The following is a 16804-nucleotide window of genomic DNA, read 5'->3' on the forward strand; positions in this document are numbered from 1 at the left end:
AAACAACTACAGAATCAAAAACTACTACTAAAACACCTGCTTTTGAACCTAACATGACAACTACAATAGCAACTATTATCAAACCACTCAACAGAACACATCTCATAACGGGAGATGAAAACATCACATCAACGACAACGTCGATAATAGTAACATCTAAACCAATTTACGTAAAAGATGGCACCCGACCTGGAGGTGAAGGAAGGACGACTTTGGAGAGCAAGTCCTACCGAACAGACAAAACGACTTCTACAACTTATGGAACAACTCCTCAAATAAATCTAACAGAAACTACAACAATGTCCTATGAAAACACAAAGTCCACTGGACAATTTACCACTGCTTTATTACCCAAAACAACACCTGTAGGAGATTTAATTGATCGCATAGACTTTTCCGTGACCACTGAACCAAGCACAACTATTGAAACTACAATTGATTTAAGAACAACTCCAGAAGTAATACGTAAAAGATGCCACCCGACCTGGAGGTGAAGGAAGGACGACTTTGGAGAGCAAGTCCTACCGAACAGACAAAACGACATCTACAACTTATGGAACAACTTCTCAAATAAATCTAACAGAAACTACAACAATGTCCTATGAAAACACAAAGTCCACTGGACAATTTAACACTGCTGTATTACCCGAAACAACACCCGTAGGAGCTTTAATTGATCGCATAGACTTTTCCGTGACCACTGAACCAAGCACAACTATTGAAACTACAATTGATTTAAGAACAACTCCAGAAGTAACAACAAAATATACTGAAACCCCCATTGGTAACACAACACAAATGTCTACCGAAGGAACTACTAGATACCCTGAGATAACAACTGTACCCCAAACAACTCCTGAAGGAGTATAACAACAAAATATACTGAAACCACCATTGGTAACACAACACAAATGTCTACCGAAGGAACTACTAGATACCCTGAGATAACAACTGTACTCCAAACAACTCCTGAAGGAGTTACAGTAACACAAACACCTCCTGAAGGAGCTACAATAACACAAACAACTCCTGAAGAAGCTACAGTAACACAACCAACTCCTGAAAGCACAACGAAATATCCTGAAGGAAAAACTAGATATCCTGAAGGAACAACTAAATATCCTGACGGAACAACTAAATATCCCGAAGGAACTACATCAACAGAACCAACTCCAGAAAGTACAACTAAATATCCTGAAGGAACAACTAAATATCCCGAAAGAACTACATTAACAGAACCAACACCAAGGAACAACTAAATATCCCGAAGGAACTACATTAACAGAACCAACTCCAGAAAGTACAACTAAATATCCTGAAGGAACAACTAAATATCCCGAAAGAACTACATTAACAGAACCAACACCAGAAGGTACAACTCAATATTCTGAGGGAACAACTAAATATCCTGAAGGAGCTACAGTAACACAACCAACTCCTGAAGGAATTACAGTAACACAACCAACTCCAGAAAGAACTACAGTAACACAACCAGCTCCTGAAGGTACAACTACATATCCTGAAGGAACTCAAGTTTCACAACCAACTCCTGAGGGAACAACTAAATATCCAGAAGGAACTACAGTAACACAAACAAATCCTGTAGGAACAACTAAATATTCTGAAGGAACAACAGTAACACAACCAACTCCTGAGGAAAAAATATTCTGAGGGAACAACTAAATATCCTAAAGGAGCTACAGTAACACAACCAACTCCTGAAGGAATTACAGTAACACAACCAACTCCAGAAAGAACTACAGTAACACAACCAACTCCTGAAAGTACAACTACATATCCTGAAGGAACTCAAGTTTCACAACAAACTCCTGAGGGAACAACTAAGTATCCTGAAGGAACTACAGTAACACAAACAAATCCTGTAGGAACAACTAAATATTCTGAAGGAACAACAGTAACACAACCAACTCCTGAGGAAACAACTAAATATCCTGAAGGAACTACAGTAACACAACCAACTCCTGAGGAAACAACTAAATATCCTGAAGGAACTACAGTAATACAACCAACTCCTGAAGGTACAACTAAATATCCTGAAGGCACAACTAAATATCCTGATAGAACTAAAGTAACACAACCATCTCCTGAAGGTACAACTAAATATCCTGAAGGAACTACAGTAACAACTCCTGAAGGTATAACTAAGTATCTTGAGGGAACAACTAAATATCCTGAGGGAACTACAGTAACACAACCAACACCAGAAGGTACAACTAAATATCCTGAAGGAACTACAGTAACACAACCAACTCCTGAAGGTACAACTAAATATCCTGAAGGTACTACAGTAACACAACCAACTCCTGAAGGCACAACTAAATATCCTGAAGGAACTACACTAACACAACCAACTCCTGAAGGCACAACTAAATATCCTGAAGGTACTACAGTAACACAACTAACTCCTGAAGGTACAACTAAATATCCTGAAGGTACTACCGTAACACAACCAACTCCTGAAGGTACAACTACATATCCTGAGAGAACTACAGTAACAAAACCAACTCCTGCAGGCAAAACTAAATATCCTGGGGGAACAACTAAATATCCTGAAGGAACTACAGTAACACAACCAACTTCTGAAGGTAGAACTAAATATCCTGAGGGAACTACAGTAACACAACTAACACCTGAAGGCACAACTAAATATCCTGAAGGAACTACAGTAACACAACCATTGGCTTTGATATATAGGTCGACCAGGTTTGGATAAGTCCTTCTATGGGGACAGACAGACCGACCGACCGACCGACCGACCGAAATAAAAAAGGAGGAAAAAAGGAAAAGAATCGCTTTTACTTCAAAAAGGAGGAAAAGACTTTTTACTGAGGTAAATGCTTGTCACTAATGTCGTTCTCCACAACACCTCGACAAATTTATGACTTGGCTAACTCCTGAAGGTACAACTAAGTATCCTGAAGGTACAACTAAATATCCTGAGGGAACAACTGTAACACAACCAACTCTTGAAGGTACAACTAAGTATCCTGAAGGAACAACGTCCTGAAGGTACAACTAAATATCCTGAGGGAACAACTAAATATCCTGAGGGAACTACAGCAACACAACCAACACCTGAAGGTACAACTAAATATCCTGAGGGAATAACTAAATATTCTGAGGGAACTACAGCAACACAACCAACTCCTGAAGGTACAACTAAGTATCCTGAAGGTACAACTAAATATCCTGAGGGAACAACTAAATATCCTGAGGGAGCTACAGCAACACAACCAACTCCTGAAGGTACAACTAAGTATCCTGAAGGTACAACTAAATATCCTGAGGGAATAACTAAATATCCTGAGGGAACTACAGCAACACAACCAACTCCTGAAGGTACAACTAAGTATCCTGAAGGTACAACTAAATATCCTGAGGGAATAACTAAATATCCTGAGGGAACTACAGCAACACAACCAACTCCTGAAGGTACAACTAAGTATCCTGAAGGTACAACTAAATATCCTGAGGGAACTACAGGAACACAACCAATTCCTGAAGGCACAACTAAATATCCTGAAGGAACTACACAAACACAACCAACTCCAGAAGGTACAACTACATATCCTGAGGGAACTACAGTAACACAACCAACTCCTGAAGGTACAATTAAATATCCTGAAGAAACTACTAAGTATCCTGAGGGAACAACTGTAACACAACCAACTCCTGAAGGTACAACTAAGTATCCTGAAGGAACAACTAAATATCCTGAGGGAACTACAGGAACACAACCAACTCCTGAAGGTACAACTACATATCCTGAAGGTACTACAGTAACACAAACAACTCCTGAAGGCACAACTAAATATCCTGAAGGTACTAGAGTAACACAACCAACTCCTGAAGGCACAACTAAATATCCTGAAGGTACTAGAGTAACACAACCATTAAGTATCCCGAAGGAATTACAGTAACACAACCAACTCCTGAAGGCACAACTACATATCCTGAAGGTACTACAGTAACACAACCAACTCCTGAAGGCACAACTAAATATCCTGAAGGTACTACAGTAACACAACCAACTCCTGAAGGTACAACTAAATATCCTGAAGGAACTACAGTAACAACTCCTGAAGGTATAACTAAGTATCTTGAGGGAACAACTAAATAGGGAACTACAGTAACACATCCAACTCCTGAAGGTAAAACTACATATCCTGAAGGTACAACTAAATATCCTGAGGGAACAACTAAATATCCTGAGGGAACTACAGCAACACAACCAACTCCTGAAGGTACACTAACACAACCAACTCCTGAAGGCACAACTAAATATCTTGAAGGTACTACAGTAACACAACTAACTCCTGAAGGTACAACTAAATATCCTGAAGGTACTACCGTAACACAACCAACTCCTGAAGGTACAACTACATATCCTGAGAGAACTACAGCAACAAAACCAACTCCTGCAGGCACAACTAAATATCCTGAAGGAACTACAGTAACACAACCAACTTCTGAAGGTACAATTAGGTATCCTGAGGGAACTACAGTAACACAACTAACACCAGAAGGTACAACTAAATATCCTGAAGGCACAACTAACTATCCTGAAGGAACTACCGTAACACAACCAACTTCTGAAGGTACAACTAAATATCCTGAGGGAACTACAGTAACACAACTAACACCTGAAGGCACAACTAAATATCCTGAAGGAACTACAGTAACACAACGAAGTAACACAACCAACTTCTGAAGGTACAACTAAATATCCTGAGGGAACTACAGTAACACAACTAACACCTAAAGGCACAACTAAATATCCTGAAAGAACTACAGCAACACAACCAACAACAGAAGGTACAACTAAATATCCTGAAGGAACTACAGTAACACAACCAACTCCTGAAGGTACAACTAGGTATCCTTCTAACTCCTGAAGGTACAACTAAGTATCCTGAAGGTACAACTAAATATCCTGAGGGAACAACTGTAACACAACCAACTCCTGAAGGTAGAACTAAGTATCCTGAAGGAACAACTAAATATCCTGAGGGAACTACAGGAACACAACCAACTCCTGAAGGTACAACAAAGTATCCTGAGGGAACTGCAGTAACACAACCAACACCTAAAGGCACAACTAAATATCCTGAAAGAACTACAGTAACACAACCAACAACAGAAGGTACAACTAAATAAACTACAATAACACAACCAACGCCTGAAAGCACAACTAAATATCCTGAAGGTACTACAGTAACACAACCATCTCCTGAAGGTACAACTAAATATCCTGAGGGAACTACAGTAACGCAACCAACTCCTCAAGGCACAACTAAATATCCTGAAGGTACTACAATAACACAACCAACGCCTGAAAGCACAACTAAATATCCTGAAGGTACTACAGTAACACAACCATCTCCTGAAGGTACAACTAAATATCCTGAGGGAACTACAGTAACGCAACCAACTCCTCAAGGCACAACTAAATATCCTGAAGGTACTACAATAACACAACCAACGCCTGAAAGCACAACTAAATATCCTGAAGGAACTACAGTAACACAACTAACTCCTGAGGAAACAACTAAATATCCTGAAGGAACTACACTAACACAACTAACTCCTGAAGGCACAACTAAATATCCTGAAGGTACTACAGTAACACAACCAACTCCTGAAGGCACAACTAAATATTCTGAGGGAACTTCAGTAATCCAACCAACTCTTGAAGGAACAACTAAATATCCTGAGGGAACTTCAGTAACCCAACCAACTCCTGAAGGAACAACTAAATATCCTGAGGGAACTACAGTAACACAACCAACTCCTGAAGGAACAACTAAATATTCTGAAGTACAACTAAGTATTCTGAAGGTACAACTGAATATCCTGAGGGAACAACTAAATATCCTGAAGGTACAACTATTAACTACAATAACACAACCAACTCTTGTAGGACCTAATATAACACATTTACCTACTACGGGAACCACTCGTTATCCTGATTTTACAACTGTGAAACAAATATCTACTGAACACCCTGAAGCTACCATCAGCACGAATATACCGACTATATATCCACAAACAACAATTGGATTAGAAACAACAACTCCTGGATATACAACTAAATATCCCGAAACTGAAACTACTATAACACCTGTATCAGTTGTTGAGTATGTTACTAGTCGGCCTGGCTTTATTACTCCTGTTGAGAATCAAACACTGACAAACAGAGTGTTTACCCCAGATATCAGAAACTTATTCACTACAATCAAAGAGGATGAACACAATATTACAACGGTAACAATGGAACAAACTACACCTCCTGAAACTACTATGACACCAACAACATCTGAAGGAACAACTTTACCACAAAAAACTTCTGAGATTACAACAATATCAGGTACATCTCCTGAGGTTACTGCAATATCAGGAACATCTCCTGAGGTTACTACAATATCAGGTACATCTCCTGAGGTTACTACAATATCAGGAACATCTCCTGAGGTTACTACAATATCAGGTACATCTCCTGAGGTTACTACAATATCAGGTACATCTCCTGAGATTACTACAATATCAGGTACATCTCCTGAGGTTACTACAATATCAGGTACATCTCCTGAGGTTACTACAATATCAGGTACATCTCCTGAGGTTACTACAATATCAGGTACATCTCCTGAGGTTACTACAATATCAAGCACATCTCCTGAGGTTACTACAATATCAGGTACATCTCCTGAGGTTACTACAATATCAGGTACATCTCCTGAGGTTACTACAATATCAGGCACATCTCTTGAGGTTACTACAATATCAGGTACATCTCCTGAGGTTACTACACTATCAGGTACATCTCCTGAGGTTACTACAATATCAGGCACATCTCCTGAGGTTACTACAATATCAGGTACATCTCCTGAGGTTACTACCCCATAAGAATGCCTGACTGTTGTAATAGTTACTAATAAATCTACAAAAGATTAGATCTTGACTTTCCAATATATTTGAAAAAGAAAAGAAAAAAATCAGTACCAAACGGGAAAATGGTAAGCAAAATTATTGATATCCCCCAGAAAAACCTACTGAGTGGGAATCAAACGCCAAGGAAGATATTCCCAAGAAATTTCTCACCTTAAAAAATCTAATCTAAATCATGATTTATTTGTGGTGAAGCTGAGAGCTTATTCACAATTTTTGTGGATATCACAGCATTACTAAGAGCCTCCTGTACTATTTCTGTCATATATTTTAAAATTTTTGTTTTTACCCTGTAATGCCGCCACTGGTCGCTACTCGATTAAAGTAGCTACTCAAATGTCTTCACGAGGCTGAGTGCACCCCGAACTCCAAGCACAGAGCCGAAAAAAACCTCGGCCCCGCCTGGAATCGAACCCGGACCTCCTGGGTGCAAGCCTAGTGTGATACCCACTCGGCCACGGAGGAAATTTCTCACCTTTCGTTACTCAAACAGCCTCCATCCGACGAGCACAGGGGGCGACATCTACCGTCCGCACAAACCTCCCCTTCCCCTTTACACTGCCGGTTCTCCTCGCACTCCAGCGCGGGGGTCCATTTTATAATTTTTGTTTTTACCCTGTAATGCCGCCACTGGTCGCTACTCGATTAAAGTAGCTACTCAATTGTCTTCAAGAGGCTGAGTGCACCCCGAACTCCAAGCACAGAGCCGAAAAAAACCTCGGCCCCGCCTGGAATCGAACCCGGACCTCCTGCGTGCAAGCCTAGTGTGATACCCACTCGGCCACGGAGGAAATTTCTCACCTTTCGTTACTCAAACAGCCTCCATCCGAGGAGCACAGGGGGCGACATCTACCGTCCGCACAAACCTCCCCTTCCCCTTTACACTGCCGGTTCTCCTCGCACTCCAGCGCGGGGGTCCGCACGCAGGCCGTGTTCGCACTAGGCAGCCCCATGAGGCCGGCCGGGCACGAACAGAGCGGCCGGTGGTTGGCCACGGAGCATTGGGCGTTGGGGCCGCACGGCGCGGGCGAGCACGGGTCAACGCATTCAGCGGAACGGCAGGAAAGGGCGGCCGGACAGTCGGTATCGGCGGAACAGCCCCGGGTACACAGGTTGGCTAGACAGAGCGAGCCGCCGCCCGGGTAACAGTCCGCGTGGGAGAGACAGGTTACTGTGGGCAGAAAATGGGAAAAATATAATTAATATAATTATTTTAAATTCAAGTGAAAAAAAACCTAATAATTAAGTAGGATAAGATTTTTGTTGGATAGAGGTTTAACTGCTAAGGTTTTTAACGACGGGGGTTTAACCCTCTATTCGGCGAGACTACACACCTTTTAGCCTGAGTAGGCTGGAAATCACGCTATGTGCAAGTTGGTTACTTATCTGATTACAAACTAAGGGCAATGTTTCTCAACTTCAGTGATCCAGCGGGGACCAGTGCATTTAACTTGCTATAATAGAATCGCAGTTTTCTATTTTTGCTAAAAACAAACTATAACAAGCAGGGTCCGTCCCTCCGGGAATTTTTTAGCCCGTAGTGATTACAGAAAATCAGTACCTATGTATGTACCTGCCTAATTTGTTTAATATTCAGTTTATTTTTATTCTTGATTTGATTTTTTGATTTTACTTTCATGTAATGATTTAAAATTTACACACACAAGTCCCATTAGAACACTTCTCGTTGAGGGCACAATCGTTATCTCCACTACATTGAGGTATACAGAGGTTATCTTTACACACGTGTTGTGTCGAGGACGGACAATCCTTGCTAACTTCACACGGTACGGGCACTGAAATGAGAATAAAAATTAGATTAGTGCCTGAAGAGAAGGGATTATCAGAATAAGATGTAAATAACTAAGGTTAAATATCACGATAAAAATATGAATTGAATTGAAGTAAGGCAGTTTGAAGCTGCTATGAATAAACGCCGACCCCACCTGAGTGAGAGAAGGCTAAGAAGAAGACTACCTGAAAGATAAAAGAAGGAATCAGATAGCGAACGTCAAATAAATGCTCTGGATCAACTACCAATTGTGGATTCGGAATATTGAGAAGTTTTTCTTATAATTAAAAAAAAGAGTGATGTCCCACACAAAAACTTTTCGTGTACAAAACGAAAGCCAAGAAGAAGAAGAAGAAGAAGAAGAAGAAGAAGAAGAAGAAGAAGAAGAAGAAGAAGAAGAAGAAGAAGAAAAAAAAAAAAACACATTTTGTGTACCTACTATCAGGATAGAAAAGGGGCGAATTATCCTCAATTAACATAGTCATTTTAGTTTACAAGAGGGGTTTTTTCCCCTAAAATACGTCACAAGAGTAACAAACTTGCAGGCTTGTTGCTACCAAACATTTGTGGATTGTTTAGAAACAATATTTCAGATGAAAATGTTGCCGGTGGTTACTTACTTCGCACACATTCAGTTTCAGGGTCCCCCGTGAAGCCACGCGGACAGAAGCACACCTTCCTATGTGTCAGTACGTTACACAGACTGTTGACACCACAGGCACCCTGTCGCTCGCACGGGTTGTTACATTGACCCTGTAGACACTTCTCACCCAAACCACACTCTTCGTCTGATTGGCAGGAAGCTGAGGGAAGAGGGGAAATTACGAGAGGTTAATAGAGTATTAGCTAGTCGGGATTCGAACCCAACATCTCCGGGTTGAGAGTCAGAGCTCACGAGACGTGATGTGATAATAGTGTGTTTCTACCTTAAGTGCTTTTGTCTCTGGCTACTATTCTATTCTAATTGGATTACTTTGGTAGATTAGAAGTTTTTTTTTATTTTTATTTTAGTCTTATTTTTTTAAGAGGTTTGACAGAGGGAACTGTAACTGCTATGGTCTTATCGTCCCGAAACCGAAAGATCAAGCTCAGGGACACACAGACCACTGTTACAGTAGTGCTGGACAGTGCAGTGTCATGACTTACCTGTCCCATATCGTTGGATCTACACTGCTCCGTGGCACTGCACTGATCATGAGTGTTGCACTGCATCTCAGGGACACATAGACCACTATTGCAGTAGTGTTGGGCAGGGCAGGTCGTGTTGGAACGGCAAGTAGGTTGGCACAGGCCGGAGATACATTGTAAAAAGATACTTTTCCTAGGTTCCTAAGGAAGTCAAGGCCAGCCTAGTTAGCTTAGTTGGTAGTGCGTGTGCCTTGTAAGCGCTAGGCCGCGGGTTCGATTCCCGCCCGGGGCGGATTTTATCCTGATGGGATAATGTTCGTTCTCGAAACGGCTGGCTTTCTCCTATCCTGTCTTCCTTCTCTCTTCGATTTCGGGACGATAAGACTATAGTAGTTACAGTTCCCTCTGTCAAACCTACGGCTGGCTTTCTCCTATCCTGTCTTCCTTCTCTCTTCGATTTCGGGACGATAAGACCATAGCAGTTACAGTTCCCATCGTAGGCTTTCTCCTATCCTGTCTTCCTTCTCTCTTCGATTTCGGGACGATAACTAGCAGTTACAGTTCCCTCTGCTTTCTTCCACCTGGCTTCCTTCTCTCTTCGATTTCGGGACGATAAGACCATAGCAGTTACAGTTCCCTCTGTCAAACCTCTTTAAAATGGTTCGATTCCCGCCCGGGGCGGATTTTATCCTGATGGGATAATGTTCGTTCTCGGAACGGCTGGCTTTCTCCTATCCCTCTCTTCCTTCTCTCTTCGATTTCGGGACGATAAGACCATAGCAGTTACAGTTCCCTCTGTTAAACCTCTTTAAAAAAGTTCCTTCTCTCTTCGATTTTGGGACGATAAGACCATAGCAGTTACAGATCCTTCTGTCAAACCTCTTTAAAAAAAAAGCTATTAACAGAGTGAAGATGAGAGGAAAGTACGTAGAGGGAAGTGTAGCAACCTCCGTGACCGAGTGGGTATGCCACTAGGCTTGTAAACCCTCTTAACAGAGTGAAGATGAGAGGAAAGTACGTAGAGGGAAGTGTAGCAACCTCCGTGACCGAGTGGGTATGCCACTAGGCTTGTATACCGGAGGTCCCGGGTTCGATTCCGGGAAGGGTCAAAATTTGTTCAGCTCTGTGCTTGGATTTCGGGATGCACTCAGCCTCGTGAGGACAATTGAGGAGCTGGGTGCAAAAAGGGCAAAAAATCCATATTTCCCTTTTTGCACCCAGCTCCTCAATTGAGTAGTTACTTCAATCGGTTGGAGTCATTATCAGTGTAAAAAGATTGTTGAAATATGGGAATTGATTGCAAAGAAGGCACTTAGCAATGCTGTGATACCCACAAAACTTGTTGGATAAAAATAAGATTTAAAAAATGAATATCTCATCAATAAAGGGACTTTAGTTAAAAATCAACTCACCTTTACACTTAGGCACTCCGTCGGTCTTAACACAGTGCGTTGAGTAGGTAGTTACTCCAATCGGTTGGAGTCATTATCAGTGTAAAAAGATTGTTGAAATATGGGAATTGATTGCAAAGAAGGCACTGAGTAATGCTGTGATACCCACAATCTTGTGGGATAAAAATAAAATTTAAAAATGAATATCTCATCAATAAAGGGACTTTAGTTAAAAATCAACTCACCTTTACACTTAGGCACTCCGTCGGTCTTAACACAGTGCGCCCCGGGGGGACACTGATCGTCGCGTGTACACTGGGAGGCCGAAACACAGCCCGCCCCGTACGGGTCCCCCACTAACCCCAGGGGGCACAGACATTTGTAGGAGCCGCGGCTATTGTCACACCGAGCCCCGGGGCCGCACGGCTTGGCGGCGCAGAAGTCGATGAGGTGGCAGCCGAAATACGCGTCCCCCGTGTAGCCTGGCTGACAGTAGCAGATCTGAGAAGGAAGGAAAGGTAAGATTAACTGGCAAATTAAATATAAAGAGTTAATAGTAAGTAAAAAGAGTTAAATTGTTAGTTTTTTGTGATATAACAGAAAGTATCTTCATAACTATTGTGGATAGTATTACTACCTCCATTACTTGCTTATTTTATTTTACTTGTTTCATTTATTCTTTTGAGGTTTGAAAGAGGGAACTGTAATAGGTGCCGATCGAAGGATAGGATAGCCTTTCCGAGAAAGAACCTTATCTGTTTAAAATATAGTTCTCCGCGGGCGAGAATTGGACCCACGAACCTAGCACTTACAAGGCAGGAGCACTGTCGAAGCTAACTAGGCTGGCAAAATTTCCAAAGTCCATTTACTTAATAGTACGTCCATGTATATTTACCTGTTTATGTTTCTCAGCGCTACACAGGGCGTTAGGTCCGCACGGGTTGTTGGCCAGACAGGATATCTTACACCGGTGATCCTCGCACACTTTATCCCCGCTGCAGTCCGCATGTGAGTTACATTCCACGCGGTGACAGCCCACCGGCCCGCCCGAATGGCTCGAGTGGCTAGTAGCGCCTGGGCTCAGCCCGGGGCCATGCTTCCCGCCCGCGTGACCCGAGTGGCTACTAGGGCCGGTGCCCATACTCGGCCCGGGGTGACCGACGTAGCCGGGCTTACAGGAGCAGGTGGCGTGATGGTCAGAGGCGGTACAGAGAGCGTTACGCCCGCACAGGATGCCTTCACATGCGGGACGGCATTGCATCTGTTGGGGGCGAGAGAGAAGTTTGTTAATTAGGATCAAGTAGTTTGTTCATTAAGATCAAGCTCAGGGACACACAGACCAAGGTTACAGTAGTGCTGGACAGTGCAGTGACATGACTTACCTGTCCCATATCGTTGGATCTACACTGCTCCGTGGCACTGCACTGATCATGAGTGGTACACTGCATCTCAAGGACACATAGACCACTATTGCAGTAGTGTTGGGCAGGGCAGGTCGTGTTGGAACGGCAAGTAGGTTGGCACAGGCCGGAGATACATTGCTGCTCGCCGATACAGTCGCGGGAGCTGGTGCATGAAGCTGGGAATCAAAACATGGATGGATTAAGTTTTTTCCTCTAAGTAGAGGCAGAGGTAAGGGAAGTTTATTTATTTACGGGACTAAGCCTTTATACAAAAATGACAATAGAAAAAAATATCAAACAACAATCAAATACAGTAGAACAAAAGTAATAAAATGAAATATAAAAGGAAAGTAAAAAGTAATAAAGAGTAAATTTAATTAAAATAAAATCGCCGTCATTGGCATTCCTGATCATTCTATTAAGGGGTTAGAAAGATTGTAGGTATAATGTCTTGATTTTTTTTAAAGAGGTTTGATAGAGGGAACTGTAACCGCTAAGGTCTCCTTTGTTTTTTTGGTTTTTTGGCTTTATGGTTTTCCGGACAAAATTTGCACCACCATTTTCGTGATCCTGGTAAAAAGACCTGGAACTGAGGGACACCAATCACCTCTTTAATTGCCCGGCTAAACTGACCCTAACTCCGAGAGACCTCTGGGAGAACCCAACGCAAGCTGCCACCGACCACATCTGTGAGGGAGAGAGGAAGAGAATGTGTTAAAGGTGTCTTATTGTAAAGGTAGACACCCTATTCACCATGCTAACGTTTGTTTAGCATACAAAATCATGCAAAGGAGGGACCAACCTCAGTAGTGGTTAGCCTGGTGGACTTTGAATCTGGAGGTTGGTGGTTCGCGTCCAATTCAAGTCATAAAATTTAGCGTGGTGTATTAAGCGGGTAACGATATTTGTGACAAGTATTTCAGTTGAGGATCTGATGGAACTGAGGGACACCAATCACCTCTTTAATTGCCCGGCTAAACTGACCCTAACTCCGAGAGACCTCTGGGAGAACCCAACGCAAGCTGCCACCTTCTTAGATCTCATTGCAACCCTGGAATCTGTTGGAGGTGTTGTCTGATCTGCTGCCACTGCTACAACGACAAGCATTTGTGCTTGACTCAATTAAAATTCCTTTCAAGCAAAAGAGGTGACATGTGACAGTTTCGACTTACCTGCACTTGCTCCCGGCACATATAAGGTCTCCTCGTCCCGAAGGCGAAGAGAGAAGGAAGACAGGATAGGATAAAATCCGACGCGGGAGGGAATCGAACCCGCGGCCTAGCGCCTACAAAGCAGATGCGCTACCTTCCAAGCTAACTATGCTAGCTTTTTTTTACGTTTGACAGTCTCATCGTCCCGAAAGCGGAGAGAGAAGGAAGACAGGATAGGAGAAAGCCAGCCGCTCTGAGAAGAACATTATTCGTTCAGGATGAAATTCGTCGCCGGAGGGAATCGAACCCGCGGCCTAGCGCCTACAAAGCAGATGCGCTACCTTCCAAGCTAACTATGCTAGCTTTTTTTTACGTTTGACACTCCTTCTATGGGGACAGACCGACCGACCGACAGACAGACAGACGACACCGAAGCGAATACAATAGATAGTCCGTCCCTTATACCTTTTATTATTGAGTTCTCTATTCTCACCTGAACACAATCCGTTGCTACAATGAGTCCCAGTGGGACATTGACTATCACCGCTACAATACAACAGTCTGGTACACCCCAGGAAGGGATCCCCGGTATGGTCTTCCGCACACGTACACACAGCCGCATGTTTATCGGCCCGACATGCGGCATTTTGGCCGCAGCTGTTCGGAAGGTCGCACGGGTCGACACATTTACTGGACACGCAAACTTGGGATGGGCCGCAGTCTGTGCTGTGTGTGCACTCTAGCTTGACACAACCGGACTGAAATGAAGACACGAGAGGAGTTTATTGTTTTGTCATGTCTTGTCCATTCACAGTTGACGCCGTCGATCGACGAGGTGAATCTATATTGTCGAGAGCACGGCTTCAGTCGACGTCGATTGACGGCGTCGACTCTGTGTGGACACAGCTTAAAGATTCTTGAAGAAGAGGACTTTTCCAACTTCCAAGTTATTATCCCATATGAACAGAACTTTTTTTTTCCTTCCATTGGATCTTGTTGAAATTTAACCACTTCCTACTCCGGACTGGTACTGAGTAAATATGTCAAATAATAGTGGAAATAGTAGGAGATTTTGTTTTCTAACTTATGGACAGATCCCCGATGCACTCTGACGTGGAGCGACTGAGATATTAACGAAAAAGAGAGGGGTTTGGTCAAGTTTGGTGTAATTTTAATGTAGGCCTCGGTTCTCATGGATTTTGCTTCTAAACTAGTTGAGTACTCACCTTAGGATCTCCCACAGTACCGGCCACACACGTACAGCGCGGCGTATGATTCACCACCGCACACTCCGCATTTCTACCACACACCTCATCGGCCTCGCACGGATTCCTACACCGGCCGTCAACACAGGCCGCCGAGGCCAACCCTGGAACCTGTTGGAGATGCTGACTGATCTGCTGCCACTGCTACAACGACAAGTTGTGCTTGACTCAATTAAAATTCCTTTCAAGCAAAAGAGGTGACATGTGACAGTTTCGACTTACCTGCACTTGCTCCCGGCACATATTTGATCGTTAGCACAGTCTTGATCTGAACTACATCCTGGTATACATACTTCGTCCCGTATTTACCAATCCACATACATACAACAACTCGAGGTTTCGACTTACCTGCACTTACTCCCGGCACATATTTGATCGTTAGCACAGTCTTGATCTGAACTACATCCTGCTATACATACGCCTCTCCCACATACTTAGACACAGTTAGCGGGATACTTGATGATAGTATAAATGACTTACCAACCTACAGTTATGTTCACAAAATAACTCAAAGTTTCGACTTACCTACACTTACTCCCGGCACATATTTGATCGTTAGCACAGTCTTGATCCGAACTACATCCTGGTATACATACGCCTCCCCTGCATACTTCCCCACTCAGACAGTTAGCGGCAGCATAGCATATCTTCTCGCACCGATTTGACACACAACGCTCGCCCAAAGCACATGATAGTTCTGGGGGGAAAGAGCAGTAAGAAATGAATGAAATATGTGCCTACATAGGGTAAGTGTAAAAGCCAGCCGGTCCGAGAACGAACATTATCCCATCAGGATAAAATCCGCCCCGGGCGGGAATCGAACCTATTCTATTCCGTTCTCTATTCTCACCTGAGCACAATCCATTGCTACAATGAGTCCCAGTGGGACATTGACTATCACCGCTACAATACAACAGTCTGGTACACCCCAGGAAGGGATCCCCGGTATGGTCTTCGGCACACGTACACACAGCCGCATGTTTATCGGCCCGACATGCGGCATTTTGGCCGCAGCTGTTCGGAAGGCCGCACGGGTCGACACATTTACTGGACACGCAGACTTGGGATGGGCCGCAGTCTGTGCTGTGTGTGCATTCTAGCTTGACACAACCGGACTGAAATGAAGACACGAGAGGAGTTTATTGTTTTGTCATGTCTTGTCCATACACAGTTGACGCCGTCGATCGACGAGGTGAATCTATATTGTCGAGAGCACGGCTTCAGTCGACGTCGATTGACGGCGTCGACTATGTGTGGACACAGCTTAAGGATTCTTGAAGAAGAGGACTTTTTCCAACTTCCAAGTTATTATCCCTTATGAGCAGAACTTTTTTTTCCTTCCATTGGATCTTGTTGAAATTTAACCGCTTCTAACTCCGGACCGGTACTAAGTAAATATGTCAAATAATAGTGAAAATAGTAGGAAATTTTGTTTTCTAACTAATAGACGAATATCCGATGCACTCTGACGTGGAGCGACTGAGATATGGGCGAAAAAGAGAGAAGGGTTCGATCAAGTTTGGTGTGACTATGTAGGCCTCGGCTCACATGGGTTAAGCAACAATGGAATGATCGGAATGTATTCGGGTCACGGTCCGACGATTTTCATGTGCTGTGCACATTGCATACACAGGGACGCGGTGGAAAACCGTGCAGGGGCATTTAGGTTCAGGTCGGCTGGAGAAGGTTTTCTTGGTTGGATCGT

General features: G+C 43.2%; 1 protein-coding gene across 1 annotated transcript in view; it reads right to left on the reverse strand.

Moving 5' to 3' along the window:
* Positions 1–16102, reverse strand: part of LOC103514930 (neurogenic locus Notch protein-like) — a 31471-nt gene extending 15369 nt beyond the window's left edge. The window contains 10 exon segments of the mRNA XM_026827774.1: positions 7771–8140; positions 8628–8765; positions 9382–9564; positions 11526–11781; positions 12176–12541; positions 12663–12859; positions 14328–14592; positions 15061–15203; positions 15322–15505; positions 15950–16102. Of these exon segments, the coding sequence (XP_026683575.1) occupies positions 7771–8140; positions 8628–8765; positions 9382–9564; positions 11526–11781; positions 12176–12541; positions 12663–12859; positions 14328–14592; positions 15061–15203; positions 15322–15505; positions 15950–16102 (2255 nt within the window).
* Positions 16103–16804: the final 702 nt, after the last annotated feature.

Source organism: Diaphorina citri, unplaced genomic scaffold (assembly GCF_000475195.1).
Source record: "Diaphorina citri unplaced genomic scaffold, Diaci psyllid genome assembly version 1.1 scaffold1245, whole genome shotgun sequence".
NCBI lineage: Eukaryota > Metazoa > Arthropoda > Insecta > Hemiptera > Psyllidae > Diaphorina > Diaphorina citri.